This window comes from Phocoena sinus, chromosome 21 (genome assembly GCF_008692025.1).
Source record: "Phocoena sinus isolate mPhoSin1 chromosome 21, mPhoSin1.pri, whole genome shotgun sequence".
In the NCBI taxonomy this organism is placed as follows: Eukaryota; Metazoa; Chordata; class Mammalia; order Artiodactyla; family Phocoenidae; genus Phocoena; species Phocoena sinus.
The window spans coordinates 21,870,037-21,893,866 of record NC_045783.1 but is presented as its reverse complement, the minus strand read 5'-3'; the positions used below and the strand labels follow the sequence as shown (position 1 = coordinate 21,893,866).

The window sequence follows — 23,830 nt, the reverse complement described above, 5'->3', positions numbered from 1 at the left end:
TATGTCAGGCCCAGAGTACCCGTTCAATTATAACTTGTATTTGAATCTTAAATAAATCATACTTCGTTATTAATCAAATGACTCATCAAACTAAGTACATGTTCTACTTTGTTGAGTATCTTTGTAAACATTATATGTAAACTTTTGCCTCTTCCTCCCTTCCTTCCTCTCTCCCTCATTTCCTCTCTTCCTTCCTATCTTCCTTCCTTCCTTCCAAAATGCTCATTGAGCATCTACTCTGCCCAGGATTTAGGAAAACAGTATAAAGAACACATGCTTGGTATCAAGGAGCTCACAGTCTAGAAGAAACAGATGAATGGAATGGGCAGATCGTGAAACCTCATGATATGAATATCAGACTAGGGATGTGCAAAAGACACTTGTGATGGGAACACAGAACATCTGTTACTCAGATGGGGGAAGGAGAAGTCCTCTCTGTGCAATCCCCTCTGTCACCCAGCACTGGGCTATCACCTTCAGGAGACTGCATCCTCTGTCCTAGGTACTTCTGAAACCTGATCATTTCAATCAATTGACAAATGCATCAGATATAATCGAATCAACCAAGCCTTTCTTATCATATCCAACTTCCCTTTATAGTATTCCCCAGAAGTAAAAAACAAGGTATTTGTGATTAAATCCTAGAAGGAGCAGTGAAATTCTTTCTGTCCCCTGGCCCTCTCCACATTAAATACATAAAATAGAAGGGAATTTAAAAAGTGATCAAATTTAACAGCTTCATGTATTATTTAAATATCTGCATGGAAAGCCAGATTTCTTTAAGGGTTTAGAAAGTTTGTGAAATAATGTTTAAAATATTTCTTTAAAACTTTCTTCTCTGATAACATTGTGTCCTTTTTAAGTTGTGAGTGATCAGGGATGCCTGCTTTTTACATCAAACCAAAGTGATAAATAGCTATCAAGCCATAATCTGATAGTGCTGGTCTCAACGACTATCTTGGAAAAAGAATGGCCCCATTGTAATGCTGAACAGGGCAAAGTGGAAGCCTGTCAGAAGGGTCTTAGTGTCATGCTTTTGCTCCAGAATTGTGCTGAATATCAAGGATTGTGTCATATTACTGTGCAAGGCAGTGCTCACATCCCTACATAAAACCGTATTATGTAGGCGAGATGAGGACCACCAGCAAATATCAACACTGACATACCAGTTCCATCTTCCAACCATCAAAGTTAGCAGTAGACTTTCTAAAATTTTATTCAGGGAGTGCTTTATTAAAATTCTTACTTACTATTTAATTCAAGAAAGAGATATGTCTAAGTTTGTGAACAGTAGAGGAAAAAATTCAGGAAAGAATTAAACATGTAAATTATACATGTAAATTACATGTACGTGTAAACTACACATGCCCCACTGTGTTTTATCACACGTTTAAATCAGATCCTGCAGACACTTGGCTAACAATGAATCTTAACGGAAGATGTTTATGAAACCACCAGACTGATATCTGAGCCCACGACTTCTGACAAGAAAGAAACTGTTACCTTCACAATGCACTTAGCGTATTACCTGGCTTGAATAAACTGTGGGTGTGAGTCTGCATGCAGTTTTGGTTTGTCAACAATAGTTTCACTAACTAAGGAAAGTCCTGAAGGCAGTTCTTTGGTTAAACAGCACCAATGGCAGATCAAGCCTCTCATCTAATCCAGATAAAGAGTGTTCTGTGGAAGAGCTACACCCCGCCCCACCCAGGGCGAGCCTGCCACGCAAGGCGCCCCGTGAAGGAATGAACTGACGGTGGTGCTTCCTACCGCGAGACGCTGTTACAGAGGAAGAAACAGAAGTTAGAGTTTCACAGAGACCAGAGGTCAGAAGGCACTTCCTCAATTACGGGGTTGACTTGATTCATCTTCCCCTGGAAACATCCAGGGTGGCAGTGGGCAGTAGGGGGAGGCAGGAACTTAAACAGGGGGAAGCGATGCAGAACCGATGACCAGTGAGTAACTGTTAGGGACTTCTGACCATTTGCACCCTTTGACTCAAACTCGTCCCTTCTGCTCCTCTTTACTTTCTTGGCAATAGTCATTACTCACCCTTTAAGATTCTAATCAGATAACGCATCTGCCAGGAAGTATCCCTTGTGTCAGGATAAATAGTCTTCCCCATCTGCGTCACCCAGTTCCCATCACAGCGTGTGCAGGTACCCCCCTTGGGTGGATGAGCACCCCCTGAATCTTCCTTATGATGTCATTCCCCGCAGTGAGTCATTCTCCCAGTCACTGCTTGGACATTTGCCCAGCAAACAAACTTAAAGACAAGTGAGAATGGTGATAAAGGGGTGATGGGAAATTGTTGCTGAGTAGGACTTGCAAGGCTGAATGCAACCTATTCTGAAATCACCACTGTGGTCACCAATGTAGTCAGTCTAGGACTATAAGAGTCACAGAATGAAGACAGGGCTGTCTCTGTCTCTTGGAAGCAATAGAAAAATTATAACAAAATAAATCTCAGCGGGAAGAAGAGTGGTGTGCCTGAAATGCGTACATGTGAGTGTGTATTTGTGACATATGTGTGGATGCATATCTATGCCTACAGCATATACATTGTTTAGTAAACATCAGCCACCCTAGACATGTTTCCTTTTGCTCTTAAGAGAAATGCTCTTGGCATGCCTCGACTGGCACTAATTCAAATGAGATAATCCCAACAAAATCCCCTACCTTGTCACTCCCAAACCCAGAAAATGTTCCAAGTTTTAAAGTAATTATTTCTGTCCTTTTCTCAAAGGTGGTTAGGCCAAATTACTAATTCCCAAACTAATCAAAAACAAGATCTTTGAGAAGCCTGTTACACATGATATTGGCAATTTTAATAGATTCAGAAGGAGCCTACTCAAGAAAACATAAGGATGACTAATTTCTGCTCAAACACGATAACCTGCGTCACAGAGACTTAGCAAGATTGTCTGATGCCTCTAAAAAGTTTTAAAGTTTAATACAAAGAGACCAACTTCAAGATAGATTTGCAAGAATGTGGTTTCTGATTAAAAAGAACATTATCTAGTCAAATTACTTGTGAAGTATTACTGTCAGATTTTCCCATATCATAGTTCAGAGGTCAGCAAACTTTTTCAAGCATGGGCCAGACAGTGAATATTTTCAGCTTTGCAGGTCTTACTCAATTCTGCCATCGTAGTGTGGAATCAGACCTAGAAAACAGGTGCCACGAAGACTCAGATATTAATTACAACGGCAACTGCAGCTGGGTGTCCAGGGCCCTTACTCCTTCACATTTTCATAAGGTAGGTAGAATTGCTCCCCAGATAAGGAGACTGAGCAAACAGCTGATGATTGGCAGAACCTTAATTTGAAGGCGGTTCATTGGCTCCAGGGCCTTTACCATTAACCACTGGACTCTCCTGTCTCCACTCAGATGGCTGTTCTCCTTCTGCCACTGACTTGCTGTGTACATTAGTCAAGGTTCTCTGGAGAAACAGAACCAAGAGGATATGTGTGTGTATCTATTTATATCTATATCTATCTACAACTATTTAAAAATTTTAAGAAATTGGTTCATGTAATTGCGGACACTTGATAAGTCCAAAATCTGCAGGACAGGCTGGCAGGCTGGAGACCCAACGAAGAATTGCAATTCAAGTCCCAAGGCAGTGGGCTGGCAGAATTCCCTCTCGTTCCAGAGCTCAAGTTTTTGTTCTATGCAGGCCTTCAACTGACTAGATGAGGCCCACTCCCATTACGGAAATAATCTGCTTTACTCAAATTCACCAATTTAAATGTTCATCTCCACCAAAAAACACTTTCGCAGAAACATCCAGAATAAGGTTGGACCATATATCTGGGCACCCCGTGGCCCAGCCAGTCGACACATAAAATTCACCTCTGCACTGTGTTTCTCTACAAAAACCCATTCCAGTTCCTGCCTGGTTTCCCCCGTCCTGACAGTCAAGTAGTGTCAAGTGAGTTGATTCTGAAAACAGCTTTTGAGATTCTAACATCCAAGGTGCTATATAATTACCCAGGGTTTCTATTTCCTTCTTCTCCACTCCTTACCCCCTTTTCCTTGCTTCATCTTCTCCTCCCCCCAACCTTTCTCTGGGAAAAGAAAGATGTTAGAGAGCGAGAGTGAGAGAGAGAGAGAGAGAGAAAGAGAGAGAGAGAGAGAGAGCGCGAAGTTTCAACAGCCATAGCTTTGCAATGCGATACTGCAGCATGCTGCAGCACTGTGATGCCAAAGGCAGACGAATCTAAAAGTCAAATTCCAGTTTCAGTGAATACACTAAGTAATAAATCAGAACTCACCTATCTGAGAACTTTGATGTCTTTATAAGCCCTTTTCTTCTTACTTCTCAGATAGGTAATTTTCAAAACGGAACAGTTTGAAGAACGGAAGTTCGGCTCCCAATTTCCCACGAGTAAAGTTGAAAACCCATTCACAGGCGATTATTTATATCACAGCCTTATTGCAAAGGGCGACTACTGGATCTCAGGCAGCTACAACCACTGCCTTCTGAGTCTCCTCCTCGAGCAGAATATTTGCCTGTTCGGATACGGAGAAGAAGTGGCGTTCTATTCTCCACGAGGAAAGCCGCAGGCCTGGAATGACAAGTACAGGAAGAAGGCTACCTATTGGAGCATCTATGCTGAGTTCCCATGACCAGGCTGCCCTAGTTGTCATCATATTTCAGAACGAATACTTCAGTTGAAAAGGCGAAAGATAATTCCTTAATATCAAATCAAACTAAAAGTGCTAATCGCTAATTGCTACATGAGTAAGTTATGGGAAGTTGCTAAAAACCAAGGTTGACAACTTTCAAAAAAAAAAAAAAAAAAACCCTTTCAAAATGAATTTTTATTCAAAATCACCAAAACCCAGAAAGAAATTAAATGTCCGTCAATTGATGAGTGGGTAAACAAATGTGGTATATTCATATAATGGAATACTATTCAGCATTAAAAAAAACATACTACTACATGGAACAACATGGATGAATATCAAAAGCATTATGCTAAGTGAAAGAAGGCAGACTCAAAATGCGACATACTATATGATTCTACCAGTATGATTTTCTGGAAAAGGCAACACTATAAGGACAGAAATTAGGTCAGCGATTGCCAGGGGCCAGAAATGGCCGGATGGCGTTGACCACAAAGGGGCAAGAGGGAACTTTGAGGGGGTGACAGAACTACTATATCTTGAAATGTTAAGAAAATCCCTCATAAGGAAGAGAAAATACATTTACAATACTGTACTGTATTTACCGATATTTCTAGGCTACACGGTTCATCTCCAAGTTTTTTCAAGTTGTTGCAAATCTCCAAAAATTTTTCCAATATATTTATAGAAAAAAGTTCACATATAAGTAGACCAGTGTTGTTCCAACTTGTATCATTCAAGGGTCAACCGTATACTCCTCACAATGGCTAAAACTTACCATGTCCACACTGTGTTAGGTGCTTTCCATATATTATTTCATTTACTATTAAAAACAGTCCTATGAGGAAGATACTGTTAGCACTCCCATTTTTCAGATAAGGATAGAGACCTACACAAGTTATTGAACTTGCTGAAGGGCACTCAGCGACTTAAGAGGGAAGAGCTGATATTCAGACCCATGCTAGAGCATTGCCAGAGCTGGAGTTCCCACCCACTAAGCAAATACTCCTCCATCCTTGTAAAGCCAAGTCATGTCTTTCAGAAGTAACAGGCTTCTCTAAACATTGCCTTCCATCTTTCAAAAATATGCAGGATATATGATTAGAGCCATGGGATTCTGTGAAAGGACTGTGGCATCACACAGGCCCAGATTCAAAGACTAGCTCAGCAGCATTACGGTCATGTGAACCTGAGTAAGTTGCTTGCAGTTCCCAACTCCATCAACTGTAAAATTGGAATAAAAGTGCTTACCTTGTAGAATTATTTTAGAGATTGAATGTGATATATGTATGAAAGCAACTCAGTAAAAGGTACTTTTTCTCCAAAGAATAATTCCCCCAAAGCCTAATTATTTGGTACTCCTAGTCATTGTAAATTGACATGAAAAAGCAACCAAACATTATTTTTCAAAGTTTTAGAGGTTTTAGAATGCCTGACATCCTGGTATACTTATAGTCGAAATTCAATCCAAGATTGGTTGAATTCGCAGACGTGGAGCCCGCAGATACAGAGAGCTGATGGTACTACCAGGTTTTATATAAGAGACTTGAGCATCTGTGGATTTTGGTATCTGTGGGGGTCCTGGAACCAACCCCCCATGAATAGTAAGGGGTGACTGTATTGAGTTGTGTACTGGTTGTGAAGGAGGGAACAAAATTAGTATTGCCTTGTGAGTGACCACTGCTGTTTTCAAGATAGACCTACTAGAACAAAACCATCAAGATTAATATTGGACAAACCTTCCCCCTGCCCATTCCCCCCTCCCAATCCTGTCCCCGCATAAAATCTTTTCATCCATACGAAATCTGGAGTCTTACTTGTTTCAGGTGCTACATCTCTTGAAAGACATAAATGAATTGGAAACCATCACAGATTCAAAGAAGGCTGGAGTTAGAGCTGATTTGCGTCTCTTTAGTTTCGTGTAACGCAGGCATCTCTTCCATAGTATCTTGATTAACCACTGAACACAAGTCCTTACATCTGACTAGTGTTAGAAGAGTGCTCACCAGTTACAATGCAGTCCCTTCCATTTTTAAACTTATGGAGCTTCCCTATAATTTAACCTCACTAGTCCTAGCTTTCATATGAACAAAGTCCCACTTCCACATTACCTCCCAACCCGTAGAGATAAAAAGAGAATCCTGTTGCTCGCTCTCATCCTCTTTTCTGGGTGATACAGCTTCCAGCCTTTTAAACTGTTCCTTATCAACAGTGTCCAGACTCTTGGCTCTGCTAGAACGTCAGCTCTGCCCAGGATGCCATCACCCAAAGCTGCAATGAGTCTAAGATAGTACTGACTTTTCTTGGTAACACATCACCTTGTTGTTGGCTTAACCCTGAGCTTATGATGATAGAAACTGCATAAGGAAAAGATGAGGTCCCTGGCTCAGAAAAGCGGTGATGACAACCAAGCACGTGTGGTGGGTTTGACCAGGGCAGCAAATGCTGACCTTATTAGTACCCTGAAGGTCAATCATGCTGCCTGTGGCAGGACAAGCCTGTGAGGTTGTACAGTAGATAAAATCCAGAAGGCCAGTGAGTTAATTCAGAACGAGCAATGACTGCTTCAGGAGCCAGATATGCTCAGATTCAGCACAATTTATTTCCCTTCTTTTACCCAAAGATACCATAAAATTTTCAGTCAAAAACCTCCACGAAGTCTGTAGATGCTCTAAAGACTGCAGAGTCTTCATCTATCAGCATGATAACCCACTGAATCCCCTTCCTGCTGCTTCATATTGAGATAACCAGCTTCCACGGTCATAATAGGTGTGTCCTTGTGTGTACAGATGCAATAAAAGTGATCCAGGTGGGCAATAAACTTAGCAAGAGGACAGACTAAATATTTTCTTGACAAAGATTGGCAGGGAAAAACCATCAAAGACTCTAAAATGCAGTGTATGGCTCTTGCTAGATGCAAAGCCCCCTCCTACAGAACAAGTCTAAATTGGGATATCTGGCCTTTGGTCTCTCACTGTCAAGGCAAGAGCAAGAGAGAAAACTCTAAAATGGTTAAGAACAATGAAAGGAGGCTTGGAGGTGGCATGAAGGGGACCAATAGAAATGGTAGAGTAGTTTGGAGTTTGGAGTGGATTGGATTAAGAGGGAAAGGACATGGTGGGGGGAGTGGGGGAAATGACCTAAAGATGAACTTTGGAGAATGAGCAGAATTTAGATTGGGGGAGGGTGGTATGAAAGATCTCTATGGGTAGAACAATTAGAACTGATTAGAATAGAAAATATGGAAGGAAAAACTCATTGGTAGGGTAAACGCATTCCATCGATGATGACAGATTTAAGGGGACATGTCTAGGACGAACTTGTGTACTGAAACTTAGGGCAAGACCAAGAGAGATTTTTAAAAAAAGCTTGCAGGGACTTCCCTGCTGGAGCAGTGGTTAAGAATCCGCCTGCCAGGGGCTTCCCTGGTGGCGCAGTGGTTAAGAATCCACCTGCCAATGCAGGGGACACGGGTTAGAGCCCTGGCCCAGGAAGATCCCACATGCCGCAGAGTAACTAAGCCCGTGCACCACAACTACTGAGCCTGTGCTCTAGACTCCGAGTGCCACAACTACTGGGCCCACGTGCTGCAACTACTGAAGCCTGTGCGCCTAAAGCCTGTGCTCTGCCACAAGAGAAGCCACCGCGATGAGAAGCCCGCGCACCGCAATGAAGGGTAGCCCCTGCCCGCCACAACTAGAGAAAGCCCGTGCGCAGCAATGAAGACCCAATGCAGCCAAAAATAAAATAATTTTTTTTTTTTTTGCAGTACGCGGGCCTCTCACCATTGTGGCCTCTACCGCTGTGGACCAGAGGCTCCGGATGCGCAGGCTCAGCGGCCATAGCCCACGGGCCCAGCCGCTCCGCGGCATGTGGGATCCTCCCACACCGGGGCACGAACCTGTGTCCCCTGCATCAGCAGGCGGACTCCCAACGACTGCGACACCAGGGAAGCCCTAAAATAATTTTTTTTTAATTTTTTAAATAAATTAATTAAAAAAAAAGAAATCTTGCAGAAGTAGTGAAAGAATATGAACAGCTTCCCTGAAGCCCAAAGGGGACGTAGGATCACCTTTTGGAGATAGAAAATGAGAGCATTTGGAGAAAGTAAAATAAAGTATTACTTTGCAAAGTAGTTGGAAACCTTATTGAACCTGATAACCTTGAAAGATACAGACTAAATGTATATACATTCAAAAGTGTGAATACAAACTCACAGTTTATACACACATCATAGGTCATTAAGAGGAACTAGGGATGTGTCTGTATCCTGAACAGAGGGTTAGCATCACAAAGGGCAATAATGTCTTTTCTTAAAACACAATATCTTGGGACATCCCTGGTGGTCCAGTGGTTAAGACTCTGTGCTTCCAATGCAGTGGGTGTGGGTTCAATCCCTGGTTGGGGAACTAAGATCCCACATGCTGCGTGGCCAAAAAAAAAAAAAAACATCTTTTCTAAAGTAACATAGGTTACTCTCCAATGACATGACGCAGTGTAGCCAGTCTCGAGTTAAATCTTAGACTGGGGATTCCGTGACACACAGATGACCTTTCTGAACAGAACCGTCTTCTGATGGCCTAGACCCCAAAAGACAGTCCCTTGCTCCTTAAAAGATGTCCAGTTTCCTTTGAAGTAGTTTGTGTGTCAGGAAGAACTGACCTTATTTTCTCTCTAGACTCTCTTGTACTTTCTGGTCTGTACATTTCTAGATATTCCTCCAGCCCTTGGAAATACTTAAATAATGGAATTTGGGATAAGCGTTGAGAAGATCCTTCTGTTTTACAGTAACTTTGGTTAAAAATGAGAGTGCTGGGCTTCCCTGGTGGCGCAGTGGTTGAGAGTCCGCCTGCCGATGCAGGGGACACGGGTTCGTGCCCCGGTCCGGGAAGATCCCACATGCCACGGAGCAGCTGGGCCTGTGAGCCATGGCCGCTGAGCCTGCGCGTCCAGAGCCTGTGCTCCGCAATGGGAGAGGCCACAACAGTGAGAGGCCCACGTACCGAAAAAAAAAAAAAAAATGAGAGTGCTATTAATACGCTGTTTTTAGAGACAATTTATTTTTCTATGTATTATATCACGTCAGAATATCTCAATTTTAGGCATTAGCTTGCTCTTTCTACACCACAGAGAGCCCGGGAGCTGTTGCTATGTGTTACTAACAGCAAGTTTCAATGTCACTCCTGAGTTTCTATTCCACAGAAAAAAATAGATCCAACTTTTTTAAACAGTTGTTTTATAAAATGAGGGGTTTTGGTGAGGAGAAGATAGGTGTCTCTTACCAACATTTTGTTTAAAAACATATCTAAATTCCATTAGAACCACAAAGGCCAATTTTTATCATGATTCCTTTCTTCTAATAGAGAAACAGAAATAAACAACTTGGGGCCTTTGATATTGTGTTTAACTGGCAACACATTTAAATTTCTTACAAAAGCGTAAACTGAAAAATTGTGTGTGTGTGACAGGGGAGGGCAGTGAAGCAGACATTGGCATGAAGAACAGTGTCTGGTCACCATGGCTTAGGGAAAAAGGAAATGCCCAAAAGGCTGTGAGGAGAAGCAAATTTGCCTTATACCTAGAGTAGACAAAAGGAGGTCTGGTGTAAAAAATAAAAGGACAAGGCACTGCCTACATTCGAGACCCTAATTTCGGCCAGGTGACTTAACTTGTCTGCCCTGGGTGCAAAGTAAATTGTTTCTTTGCCTGGCGTTATGTCTCATTTCTGAACCTACAGGCTCAACACAATAGCATGGAAGAGGTTAAGGCAATGAAGCTCAGCAGAAACCTCCAGCTTGGCCGCTTTTGGAGCTGCGAGGATATTGGAGCTAATGACTCAGAACCGTGTGAACTCTCTCAGGGGTTCGTGTCTCCATGGCTTGCCCTGTGTTTGGCACAGATAATCAAGCATTGGCTGGAATAAACATTATGATAATATGGCAGGGAAGTCTCACATCTATCCTAGTGAGTGCCCTGACGGTGGGCTGGAGACAGAACACTCAGTTGGGAAGTGCTCTGATGTGGATTTTAACAGCTCTATAAATGATTAAGTTGGACATAATCCAAAGTAGAAAAATCATAGATAAAATTTAAGATTTTTTTCTTTTCTCTTTTCCTTTCTCTTTTTCTTTTTTGTCTGTCTCTGTGGGTCATCTCATTTTTCTCTTTCTTTTTCTTTCTTTCCTCCCTTCCTTCCATCCTTCCTTCCTTCCATCCTTCCTTCCTTCCATCCTTGTTGACCTTACCTTTCCTCCTTTTCTTTCTTTTTCGTTTTTTTTTCTCTTTACTATTGAGGAAGCACCATAGGGATCATTCATAATATCGAACTTTAAACCTGGAAGGGACCTCAGCGATTATTTTCTCAAATCCTTCCATCTGTGGTATAGTCAAGAGACCTGGAATAAAAAGGCCTGGATTTTAGTCTAAGTTTTACCACCTATCAGGTGTATATCCTGGGTAAATACACAATGTTCTTGAAGACCAGTTTTCTCATCTGCAAACTACAACTGCTAGATGGGGACAAGATCTGACTCTCCTGCCTCTCAGTCCGGTGTTCCTTGTGTTAACTCCATGATCCTATTGGCTCCTTCCTATTTGCCAGCCAGGTGCCTTCCCCGCAGACCCCTAAACCATCTCCCTTGCATTGTCTGTGTTCCCTTCATACACATCCCTGTGATACCAGAGGACAGCAACTCATGCCAGAAAAGGCACTGGAGGAATTAGTCTTCTAAGTTCACATCAATAAATCTCCTGATCCTCCAACAGTATGAAATTAAACCACAACAGAACAGATACCCTTTCTCACATCCTGCTTCTGTCTCATGTCCCACCCTCCATGTCAACCCTTATCCTTGCAAACTCGGCAACAAAGTCCATTCAAAAGGAAGCCTTCTTTGACTCCCTAGATGATGGAGTTCTCCTGCACTGTGACCTTACAAAGCACTGTCCGTTCAGAGCACCTGTCACAATTTGTCATCAAAAGTTCATGGTCCTGTTTGGCTCTGTCATTGCCTACCCCTCTCCCCTCCATCATACTGTCCGATTCAGAAAGTCAGAAAGCATATCTGTTGGGCTCACTGCTGTTATCATCAGGGGCTTGCTTAGCGCCTAGTACAAGGTGTGTCCTCAAAAAGAAAAAAGCGTGCCAAATGAGTAAATGAATGGATTTAGCTTTCTGATGCATGCTCTAACAATGCCCATCAACTATTCAGAGTGCATGCCAGGTGCTACACATTGATTGTTTGGGTCCCCCCCAAATTCATGTATTGAAACCCAACCCCCAAGGTGATAGTACCAGGAGATGGGGGGTCTTTGGGGATGATTAGGTCATGAAGGTGGAGCCCTCATGAATGGGAATAGTGCCTTTATAGAAGAGACCCCAGAGAGCTCCCTCACCCCTTCCACCATGTGAGGACACTGCAAAAAGACAGCCTTCTATGACCCAGGAAGTGAGCTCTCACCAGACTCTGAATCTGCCAGTGTCTTGATCTCAAACTTCCCAGATTCCAGAACGCTGAGAAATGTTTTCTGCTTATAAGTCACTGGTCTCTGGTACTTTGTTATAGCAGCCTGAATGGACTAAGACACCAGGTTCTGAAATAGGCATTTTACATAACTTAGCTTACTTAATTTTCAAAACAACCTCCCGAGGAAGGTATCGCTAATTATGTTTTACAGACAAGGAAATTGAAGCCAGTGAAAATGCCAAGAAGGGACATCCAACTCAGCTTCCACAGTCAGGAAAGCTTTTCCAAAGGTGACAGTGATGACACCTCACTTAATTCCTTCCAAGTCCTGCTAAAACCTTATTTGGCGACTTAGCATTTCAATAGGGAGAGAGAGAGAGAGAGACAGACCGAAAGATGAATTAATATCTCACAATATGATCACACAATTGATATTCATCAAGGCTCTATTAGCTATGGAAAATATCAATAAATTTGAGAAACAACCACCTAGAATACATCTGGGCTAAGCTGGTTGAACATGGACGGTATGAGGATTTTTTCTTTTGCTTCTCCCCCCTCCCCCAAGTATAGCCCCTTGGAAACCAAGGACTGTCCCCTTCTGGCTCTCTTAAGATACTGATTCCAATCTGTCAAGCACAGGTTTAGCTGAATTTCAGCCCCAAAGATGTGGATCTCTTTATTATCTCCTCTGTCATACAAGAGCATTGTAACGCCTGTTCTTTAATTGAATTACAAACAAAGCACCACTGTGCCCTGATAGGAAAAGTCACATTTATTTTCATCCTGGACACTTGCTCTGTGGGATCACGCCAGTGAATGCTGCTGTCATCCCCACTCAGACTTAGTCAGCTGAGTTGGAAGAGATTTTGTGTTTGTTTTATTTATTTTTTTTTTTAAAGAAAAGAGATTAGTGAATACATGTCTGTTTGAAAGCAGATTCCTTTTTGAGCAAAACACCAGCTTGGAGCCCTGGTAATGAGTCCTCTCTCTCGTCATCTGGTGAGCCCTGACCTACGGGTGAGAGTATTAGATAGTAAAAGGTTTATTTAAAGGAGAATCAGAGATAAAACTCTACAATTCCCTCATCTCACAAATGCACAGTTTTCTTTTCCTTTTATGCTCTTGTGTTACATCTTTTGGGAAGCTGTTTTCTCATTCAAACCACCCCTACTGGGCAGGCATGTCTGGAAGAGCTGCAGGTGTCCCCTGGCCAATGCTCACAAAGACTACTTGTTAATCAGCCCTGTCACGTGTCTTTTGACCCCCTTCCTACCCTGCTCTCTCCACATCTTTCCCAGCCAACCACCATTGCTACTTCTGAAAGGGAAAAAACAGAATGGCCAGTCAAAAGAGCTATTATCATAAAGATTCCTTAACAAGGCCTGGGGCTTTCCAGTAAATTAGCTCAAGCTTTTGCTCTGCTCTCTCTTCTAGCTATGATGCCCCCCTTTCCCCATTCACTGGTCACTGCAAAGCTTGCTGAATCGGCTACATTCTGTGGTCACTGGATACTCCACCAGGTGTCCCTCCAGCAGCCTCTCGGCCACAATTATTATATGTCAGCACCAGTCAGGAGTGTGCTGATCATCCCGACCCCACAAAGTGCCGCACTGGTGACACTGCACATGCGACACTACCTGGGAGTTTTATACAGAGGATCTGGAAGACCAAATTAATCCTGTGTTTTTCCCTCCAATCTTCTACACTTGATTATTAACTGGTCTGCCTAGGCAAGTCCTCCCCCTACTACTTGACAGAGATGCAAAACGAGACTGTTAACTCTGTGATATTATGACTTGGGAAGAGGTCATTTACTAAAAAGAGTCAGTGTTTGTAGAAGGTGCAGGGGTTGGCATAGATAGATACTCTGTGTCAATGATGTACTGTGGACCTGAAATTGAAGGAGGCTACAGGGTACCAGAGGTCCTACAGGGGAGGTTTATTTGCTCCCCCATGTCACCCCACCCCACCCCATGCAGAAACCAAGCAACATATGTCTCTGGACTGAGTGCATGCACTCAGAAACCTGAAAGAAGGAAGCAAGTTAAAGTCTTTTTTTTGGTTTCACCACGTGGTATACCGCAGAGAGAAATAAGACCTCTCTCCAGCGTCCCTTGTGCTGTATTAAAATGGGATTTTACTCCTGCAAAGGGCCAAGACTGTTTATTGGTAAAATGCTCTGTGTCCAACAATTGTCTTGAGATCCTTTTGTGGTATATTTTCTATGAAAAGCTAAGAAGGGCTTCCCCTGGTGGCGCAGTGGTTGTGAGTCCGCCTGCCAATGCAGGGGACACGGGTTCGTGCCCCGGTCCAGGAAGATCCCACATGCCCCGGAGCGACAGGGCCTGTGAGCCATGGCCGCTGAGGCTGTGTGTCTGGAGCCTGTGCTCCGCAGCGGGAGAGGCCACAACAGTGAGAGACCTGCGTACCGCAAAAAAAAAAAATTTAAAAAAAAGAGAAGCTAAGGAAAAAAAAAAGAAGAAGGAAAAGAGAAAAGGCCACCTCACTTCAAGGGTGACTAACCAAAGGAAACAGTTTTTCAACAGGTTTAGACAACTTTACAACAGATGGCAAATGACATGTTCTTTTTAGATAAATAGAAACCTTTTATTCTACCACTGAAAAAATCCTCAGGAAAACTTGATTTAGAGCACCAGCTTACCTTTGTAAGTGAAAACCTCTAAGATATGGTCCATGGAATGACATCCTTATGGCTGGGTTTTGGCAACTGATAACTAGGTCTCAGAGGTAAGGTTACACAGAAGGCTTCCTGTCAAAGTCAACAACAACACAGAGGTCAGGACACTCGGGAAGCCTACTGACCTAGTAAAACCAAAACCAAAGCTGCCTTGGGAAAGACGAGGGGGAAGCAACTGTTGAACCACAGTAAAGCATGTGATGTTTTCTCAACCCTGACCTGATTTATCAGGTAGCAATCAGCCTGGAGTTTCTGTGATGTTAAAGAATTATGGATCCACCTATCTGCTACAGGAGTTTAAACCCGATGGCCTTCTGAATGACTAAGGCTCATTGACCTAAAGATACATGAGATTTCTCAGACCTGCTTCATCTTTCACACTCAGGCAGTTCTCTCACAGAGACATGGGTGATCTCTCTAATTGTGATAAAATATATGTAACATAAAATTTACCGTTATAACTTTTTTTAAGTGTGCGATGCCATGGCATTAAGGACATGCACATTGTTGTACAACCATCACCACCATCCATCTCCAGAACTTCATCTTCCCAAACTGAAATTGTATCCATTAAACAATAATTCCCCACTCCCCCTTCCCAAAAGCCCTGGCAACCACCATTCTCCTTTCTGTCCCTATGACTTTGACTACTCTAGGTACCTAGGTGAAATCAAAGAGCAATTGTCCTCTTGGCTTACTTCATTTGGCCTAATGCCCTGGAGGTTTATCTGTGTTGTAGCATGTGTCAAAATTGCCTTCCTTTTTAAGGCTGAATACTATTCCATCTTTCTCTCTTTATAAACAACTTTACTGAGGTATAATTTATATACGATAAAGTGCAACAATTTTTAGCGTGCTACTCAATAATTTTTAGTAAACTTGTCAAGTTGTTCAATCATCATCACAATCTGGTTTTAGAACATTTTCATCATCTCAGTAAGATCCCCCCCACGGCCATTTACAGTTCATCCTCACTCCCCAACCCCTTTCCCACCTCCAGCCCTAGGCAACAACTGATCTACTTTCTGTCTCTGAAAAGTTGCCTTTTTTGGATATTTCTTTTTTTTTTTCTTTTTTTTCTTTTAGGCTGCATTGGGTCTTTGTTGCTGCGCGCAGGCTTTCCCTAGTTGCGGCGAGCAGGGGCCACTCCTCGTTGCGGTGTGCAGGCTTCTCATTGCAGTGGCTTCTCTTGTTGCGGAGCATGGGCTCTAGGCACGCAGGCTTCAGTAGCTGTGACACGTGGGCTCAGTAGTTGTGTCTCGCAGGCTCTACAGCACAGGCTCAGCAGTTGCAGCGCACGGGCTTAGTTGCTCCGCGGCACGTGGGATCTTCCCAGACTAGGGCTCAAACCCGTGTCCCCTGCATTGGTAGGTGGATGCTTAACCACTGTGCCACCAAGGAAGCCCCTGGATATTTCACAGAACTGGAATCATACATTAAGTTGTCTTTTGAGTCTGGCTTCTTTCACTTGGTACTTAGCATGTTTCTGAGGTCCATCTGTGTTGCCACATGTATCACTATTTCATTCTTTTTTATTACTGAATAGTATTACATTACACAGATATATCACATATTGCTTATCCATTGACCAGTTGATGGACATCTGGGTTGTTACCCTCTTTAACTATTATGAATAATGTTGTATGAACATTGGTATGCAAGTTGTAGTGTGGACATATTTTCATTTCTCTTGGGTAGATATCTGAGGGTGGAATTACTGGGCCATACGACAAGTTTACAGTTAACTTTTTTTTTTTTTTTGTTTTTTGTTTTTTAAACATCTTTATTGGGGTATAATTGCTTTACAATGGTGTGTTAGTTTCTGCTTTATAACAAAGTGAATCAGCTATACATATACATATGTTCCCATATGTCTTCCCTCTTGTACAGTTAACTTTTTAAGAAACTGTCAGACTGTCTTCCAAAGTGGCTGTGCCATCAGGAGGTTTGCTTGAGGGTAAGTAAACACATCTTTCAAATGGGTTTGTTTTTCCTTTGTGACCTTCCCAATGTAAAATGTTCTGCTGCTTTTCAACTCTGACCCCAGCTCAGTCAGAAAGCCAAGCAGTGGGCGTGATGAATTAATTCTTCAAATAGTTCTCATTTTCACATCCTTAACTCACAGCTGAGTTCACATTAAAATCAAACAACCTTGAAAGCTCAGAAGAAGTATCATGAAATGTTCTATGAGACCTTGGGCAAGTCACATTGGTCATCTAGGGCCTCAGGGCCCCCATTTGTCAGTGAAGGATTAGGCCAAGATGACTTCTAATGTCCATTAAGGGCATCTCTGGATGTGTCTGTGGACCCAGAAAAATCCCTTGATGGGCTTCGAGATACTTAATGCACACTGCCTGGGTATGGAGGTAAAGAGTTTCTCAACCATGCAAATACAAACTCAATTAAGGAACTGGGACTTTCCCCTAACCATGGACCTTAAAACTGGAGAAAGAGGGAGCTACAGATGAAAGAATGACCTTTTTCTTCCTCAGGCAGGTTGAATGAAGGGACACTCTGACTTTCTTATTCTAGTGAACTGTCTGGCATTACATTCATGGTGGGCATTAATTAACATGCCTCTGTAGGTCATGTTCTTGATTTTTGAAAAATATCGATCATCTGTCTAGAAGCTGTAGTGTATATCACTCATTGGAACATTTTTATTTTAGGAACTATATTAGTTTCCTAGGGCTGCTCTAACAAAGTACAGTCGTCCCTAGGTATCCGTGGGGGATTGGTTCCAGGAGTGCCCCGCATACCCAAATCCACAGATGCTCAAGTCCCTTATATAAAATGAGGTAGTTCAATGAATACAGTCAGCCTCCTGTATCCTTGGGTTTCACATCCTTGGAGTCAACCAGCTGTGGATCTGAAGCCTTAGAAACAGAGGGCTGGCTATACCAAAAACTGGGTGGCTCAAAACAACAGAAATTAATGTCTCACAGTGCTGGAGGCTAGAGGTCCCAAATCAAGGTGTCACAGGGGCCAAGCTCTCTTTGACAGGTTCAGGGAAGAATCCTTCCTTGTGTCTTTCAGCTCCTGGGGTGCACTGGCAATCCTCGGCCTTCCTTGGCTAGTAAATGCATCACTTTACCCACATGGCCTTTCTCTCGTTTCGTCTTTACACTGTCCTCCCTCTGTGTGTCTGTCTCTGGGTCAAAATTTCCCCCTTTTATAAGGACACCAGTCATACTGGGTTAGGACCCACCCTAATGACCTTATTTAGACTTGGTTACATCTGTAAAGACCCTACTTCCAAATAAGGTCACATCTGACCTTATTGGGGGTACTGGGGGTTAAGACTTCAATATATCTTTTGCGGGGGAGGGGTGGTAGGGGAACACAAGTCAATCCATAACAGTAACATTTTGGAAAAAAATGAGGTTTGCAATAAGGTATCTGTCACTGAATACACATCTCACTGTAATTACATTATAAAAGGGGAGAAAAGTGTTTTCCTTCTTCAGCACCTGACATCTGAGTTCTATGGCACTTGGGCACAAAGAAACATCGTAACAATCCTGAACCCTAAGCTTTCAGTCCCATGTGGGTTGAGATTCTGACATCTGCAGTTATTTAAAATAATAGCTTTCAGTTTGGAGGGGGGAATCTATTCAGTGCTTGGGATAAAATAATGTAAATTATTTAACATGGCTTATCCTGGGTAGCACTGCCTGGGACTAAAGACAGGGAAGAACGGGATGTTGGGAATGGTTTAAAAAAAAAAAAGTTGGGACACAAGGATGTGATGCCATAACCACAGGACCAGGATTAACTGATCAGATTGAGTTTCCACACCTTCGAGAAGGAAGAGAGAATTGAGGGTTGGCAACTTAAAGAGCTGATTATCACTTGGAAGGAAAAAGAAAGAGGAGTGGGGCCGTGTATGCCTAGGAACCTTTACTGGCTGGCTGAGAATACCATCTTCTCGCAGGACAGAAGGAACCCAGAAGGGCTCCTTACAGCAAATTTTCAGAAGACCTTTTTCCTTCTCTCCTTACCCTGGCAATCCCCTCCATGATGGCTCTGGGACTCCAGATGCCACCAAGGCAGCCCGGCATACACCCATGGCTTCCAGGAGTTTCATCCTCTCTCACCTGCCGTCACCCTCCTCCCCTTGCTAAATCCGCCTTTTCCCGACTTGCACCCCTGTCAAGCCGGCCTTTCCCATCCCATCTGTGCTCCCATTTGATATACTTCCATGGGGTCTGCTGGAAACACCTGCTGATATAAGCAAAGTAACTAAGAATTTAAGCTGGTCTTGAACACACCCCACCTCATGCAATTAGCAGAAACCTGGAATTCCCTTGACAATGCTTCCTCCATCCTCTCCAAGAGACCTCTCTTCACACTGCTCCGGATTACACAAGGTCTGGAAGAGAACTCCTGTTTCATGCATGGCCTGCTAGATCACCATGTCTCTCTTCGCCTCATCTTTGCTCCTTCCTCACCCACCCCTCCAAGCTCTTTCATTTTTCCTCTGGCTCCAGACACCACTCTGGCAGGAGAACTTCATTCACCAGATGGCTCCAAACACTTCAGACTCCAGAGACCACAAACGAAATCCTCTGACTTCCTTATTTGTACTAATGACATCATCTTTCTACCAGTCTCTTGAAGCGGAAGTTCTGTCGGTTATCTTTGATTCCCTCCTCTCCCTCAGCAACAGCACTGACCTCAGAGTTCCTCTGCAGTTTAAGTGAAAGTACGTAAACCATGTAGCACACAGGGCCTGACACAGAGGAAGCACCCCATTCTGTAAGCCATGAGTAGTTAAGATCTCACTGCTCACAGTGATCAGGAAGCATCCAGTTCCCACATCTCCCTCTTGATGTCTTTCAAAGCCCTCCCTCCAACATCCATCCTTTCCATTGCCCCTGCTTATGTCCCTTATCAAGTCCTGACCTCCCATCTGGACCAGGGTTAGAAACTCTAAGCCAGTCTCCTTGTCTCCAATTTCTTCTCCCACTTCCTAATCCACCTGAGATATAAGATCCAGATAGAGCAAATGAAAAACTAACTTGGAGAGCATCGTTCGGCTGATCAGAAATGTCAATCCTCTCCCGTTCGCTCACTTAGAAAGCAAGCCTTTCCTGTCCAGTGCCCCACGCCATTTCCAGGCTTGTCTCCAATAATCATGCTCCAGCCAGACTGGATAAGAAATCTCTCAAAAAGTCTTCTGCCTCACCCACGTCCATTCCTTTGCGGATACCACTCTCTCCGTCTGGAAAGTCCCCACTGTCCACAAATTATAATCCTTCTCATCCTACAAAGCCCCTTCCTCCCTGAAACCACTTCTTGCGGTTTTATCTTTTCCTCCTTTAAATCCTCACTGCTCCTAGCTTATCTTCCTCTCATAAAGCTTTTATTCTGTCTTTTTTTCATCTTTCTTTTTTCCCCTATATTCCCTCATCCTGTGCTTCATAAGGAGAAGGCACTCGATAAATGTTTGTTGACTAAAATTGAACACCTCTCTATCATTTGAGGTCTCTTCTCCAGCTAGGGAGACACAGGCTTGGATTATTTTGGTCCAATCTTCATGCTAACTCCTCAAGTACCCCAGCTAGCATTATTTTCTCTGTATAATTTAATCCTACCTTTTTGCCTTTCTAATTCCAAATTACTTTACCCTATTTATCTCAAAGCACCACCTGCCCCAGACTTTGTCTTAATTTCCCCAAATTTAACTGCTCTCTTGTACAGAATGGTGCTCCAGGACTAAAACCCTGAAGGGAATCACTCTTCTTCGAGGTCTGATCTGTATCTGGGAAGCCAAGCCCTGCAGTTAAAAATGTTGTGAAAATGAACTGATAAGTGGGTAGACGCAGAATGCTGTGTATACGCTAATTGCACTGCATTGCAGGGTGAATTTTGGAAGTTCAAGCAAGAATTGTTTATTAAAATGCATGAGCTTACTGTAGCTTCACTGAGGAGATAACATACTTAACAGTCACTGGTGGAGCACTGCATAAGATAACAGGTATTTTGTGTGGATCTAAGCAACTCTTTTGAAGTATTTTTTTATTCTTTTCATTAGGCAAGATGAAGCCAGTTTTAAGGCCATGTCGCTGGCATTAAAAGATGCACTTTATATGTCAGCAACTACAGTATATGCACTTACTTCGTGTGAGCGCAGCAAAACGCTTGAAAACACAGTTTATTTTGCAAGACTGAATTAACCATTCAATTGCTGTACCATGCCACAGAACCGCCAATCTTATACTATAGCCTTTGCTTCTTATAATTACGTTCTTTAGCCTGTTAATATATTAAAGACAAATTAAGTAAAGAGAAGGAACAATGTGAGAACGCGAATGCCTCCTGTATGCTCCATTCCGCGGGGTGGGTGTCCCCACCAGGCTTTACAGAGGAAGGACGGAGATATCCCACCTGAATCATGGGAACTAGGAACTTGTCAAACACCTGGGTTTGCCCTCTTCCATTGTAACTGAATTGCATGCACCTCCTGATGTCATTTTTGGATTTCTCCAGCGACAACCACTTTGTCCCTACCTGCTTATCAACACCTTCCCCTCCTGGTCTCTCTGTAAATGAGTGGGATTGACCCTTCAGTTTTGTTGGATGATGATGGAGCCTAAACGGAGTTTTCCTTCCATGTTTGTTCAAATGGTTTCCCTTCACTTCGAGAAGAAAGAAAAATAGAGCTGGACAACCAGTACTAGCAGAGGGCAGAGTGGCAGAGTGGAAGTGCCCATCAGAGGAGTCAGACAGCTCTTGGTTCCAACCCCAGAACCACGACTTTTCAGCTGATGGGCCATGGCAAATGATGTGGCTCCCCTGTGCCCTGGTCTTCTTCTCTGTGAAATGGGGATGATGTCCCTCGCATGGGGTTGTTTAGTACAGGGTAGGTATTTAACCTACCTTCCTCTCTCTAAACCTTCTCCCCAGTTCTACTCATACTCAGGAGAAATCAGTGACATTGGAGCACAGGAAGTTTTTTTTTTTAATATCCTTTCTAACTTTCTCTTTTTCTCACACAGAAACCAAACCTCAAACACATGTCTTCTCCCCACCCTTATCCCACCCCCCATTCCTGCTCTGTCACCGCCGGATCACTAAGAGAACGCAGGAATCTCAAGGAGAACCAGCTTTCCTGCTCTGAGCTGGGCGGAGGCTCACAGGCGCATCGTGGTGGGCTGCCTGGCGGAGGACTCCCGCTGGAGTTACTATACACTGCCTCTCTGGAGAGGAGAAAGGAGCAGAGAGAAGGCCACAGGTGTTTTTCTGGGGTCTTCGCGAATTCCCCCCAACCAGGCCGGCGCCAGGTGGTGACCTTGGTGCGGGCTCCTTGAGGAAACACCCAGGTCAAGGTGCAAGCCTGTTGCAGGCAGCAGGAGAAAGGGGGGGCACTGACTGTGTCGTAGGCTGTCATACTCTCGGTTAAAAGATTTTTAGCCCGAGGACTATCTCGAACTCATTCTATCTCAGTGAATGAGTCACTGGAAACTGTGTAAACACAGGTGTAATACTGGCCTGCGGAAGCCCTCACTTTCCCAGCGTGGAGGAAGACCAGCTCTTTCCACTCTAATCGTTGTATGCCTCTTTCAGAAAACTAAAGTTCAAGGGGGTTAAGCTATTTGCCTGAGGCCTCAGTCGAGGGACTGAGCAGGACCCAGAACCCGCTGTCAGGACGCCCAGTCCGGCTGGGTCGTGCGTCAGCCTCCTACTACCTGCAAAAGTCATGACAATCTCGGTGCCCACGCAGCTTTCGGAACGCGTCTCGGTCCTGACCTCATCACTCCCCTCCGGACCCCTCGCTTTCCTTCCCCCCTCGCCCGCCCCTCCAGCTCTGGGGCTGTACCCTCCACGCCTCTCTGGTCCTCTCAGGGTCTCTCAGAGCAGGCAGGATGAAGGGACGCAAGACAACTACATACCTATGCGCACATCATGGGAAAAGGAAGGCTTTAGACACCGAAACTCGCCCCTGCAGAACCCCTCGGGCCCTCCTTGGAGAGGGGTGGAAAAGGGCGCTCGCTCGGGGGTCGGACGCCTCCAAGTCTCGGGCTGGGGGCGGAGCCTCCGTCCGGAGCGTGAGGGAGGGGCGGGGCGTGGATCTCCGGGAGGAATCGGGGCCTGGGAGCGCGCCCGCCGGCGGGGGGCGCGGGGCGGTGGCAGGGACTCCGGAGGTGCGGCTGAGGCTGGGCGGGCGGCGCCACCGCAGGCGGAGGGGGCGGAGCCGCGCTCGCAGCTGCCACCCGGCCGCCGGGCCCAGGCAGACGACACCGCCCGCGGCCGGGCACGGACCGCGCGCACACACTCTCCAAACAATGCTCCGAGGCGCTCGGCGGGGCGGCGGGCGGCTCGGAGACCAGCGGCGAGGCCGGGGGATCGCGGCCCCGAGGTGAGCCCGCGGCGCCTTCTCCAAAGCCTGCCTCTTTTTGTTTGGCAAACGTGGGCGCAGAGGGAAGCTCCGGGGGAGCGCGGCGGTTACCGAGCGGGCGACCCCAGTCGGCGTCCCCCGGAGTGACAGGCGGCCGCTGGGGGAGGGTGGAGCGTCCGGACCGCGTGCGCCCCGGGTTGCGCCCGAGGTGGAGGCGCCGATTCCGGAGGACCGGGGAGCCGGAGAGGTGTTTTCGATTCATTCGAGAATCGCGCTGTTTCGAACGGGGAAACTTTCCTCCGAGTTCAGGCAAGGGAACCGCCTGTTCTGCTGGTCTCGCTGGTCTGGCTGCTGGGTTTGGGGCAGGGGACCGGAGCGCTTTGGGGATTGCTATTGTGGAGACTGCCTTTCCGCGGCCGCAGGATTGTCAAAGGAGCAGAGAGGGAGAGACCGCCCGCGCGCCTCAGACCAGGCCCCCGGGGGTGATGCTTTGGGGCCCCAAGTTAGTAGTTGCCTCTTAGGCAGCCCCGAGTTGGATGCCAGCCTGGGGGTCTCAAAGGGGAACGAGACGATGCCTTCTTCTTGAGCCGTGGCAGAGCCTTCTGAAAGGCTACTGTGGGCACGTTGTTAACCTTTGCTTGTGCTGCCGCTTCCCCAGACACACACACACACACACACACACACACACA

The 23,830-nt window shown here is 44.8% G+C and overlaps 2 protein-coding genes across 3 annotated transcripts in view; one reads left to right on the top strand and one right to left on the bottom strand.

Annotated features, from left to right (window-relative positions):
* Positions 1-23,403, bottom strand: part of LOC116746697 — a 46,817-nt gene extending 23,414 nt beyond the window's left edge. Inside the window, exons 1-2 of the mRNA XM_032618292.1 lie at positions 23,253-23,403; positions 22,696-23,193 (exon numbers count right to left, since the gene is read on the bottom strand). Coding sequence (XP_032474183.1) covers positions 22,696-23,193; positions 23,253-23,403 — 649 coding nt within the window. The remainder of the gene's footprint in view (positions 1-22,695; positions 23,194-23,252) is intronic.
* PRAG1 (PEAK1 related, kinase-activating pseudokinase 1) overlaps positions 23,031-23,830 on the top strand; it is a 49,251-nt gene continuing 48,451 nt past the window's right edge. Inside the window, exon 1 of one of the 2 annotated variants that reach the window (XM_032618383.1) lies at positions 23,031-23,162. The gene's annotated coding sequence lies outside the window, so the exon portion shown is untranslated. The remainder of the gene's footprint in view (positions 23,163-23,830) is intronic. The other variant, XM_032618382.1, reaches the window with a different exon arrangement.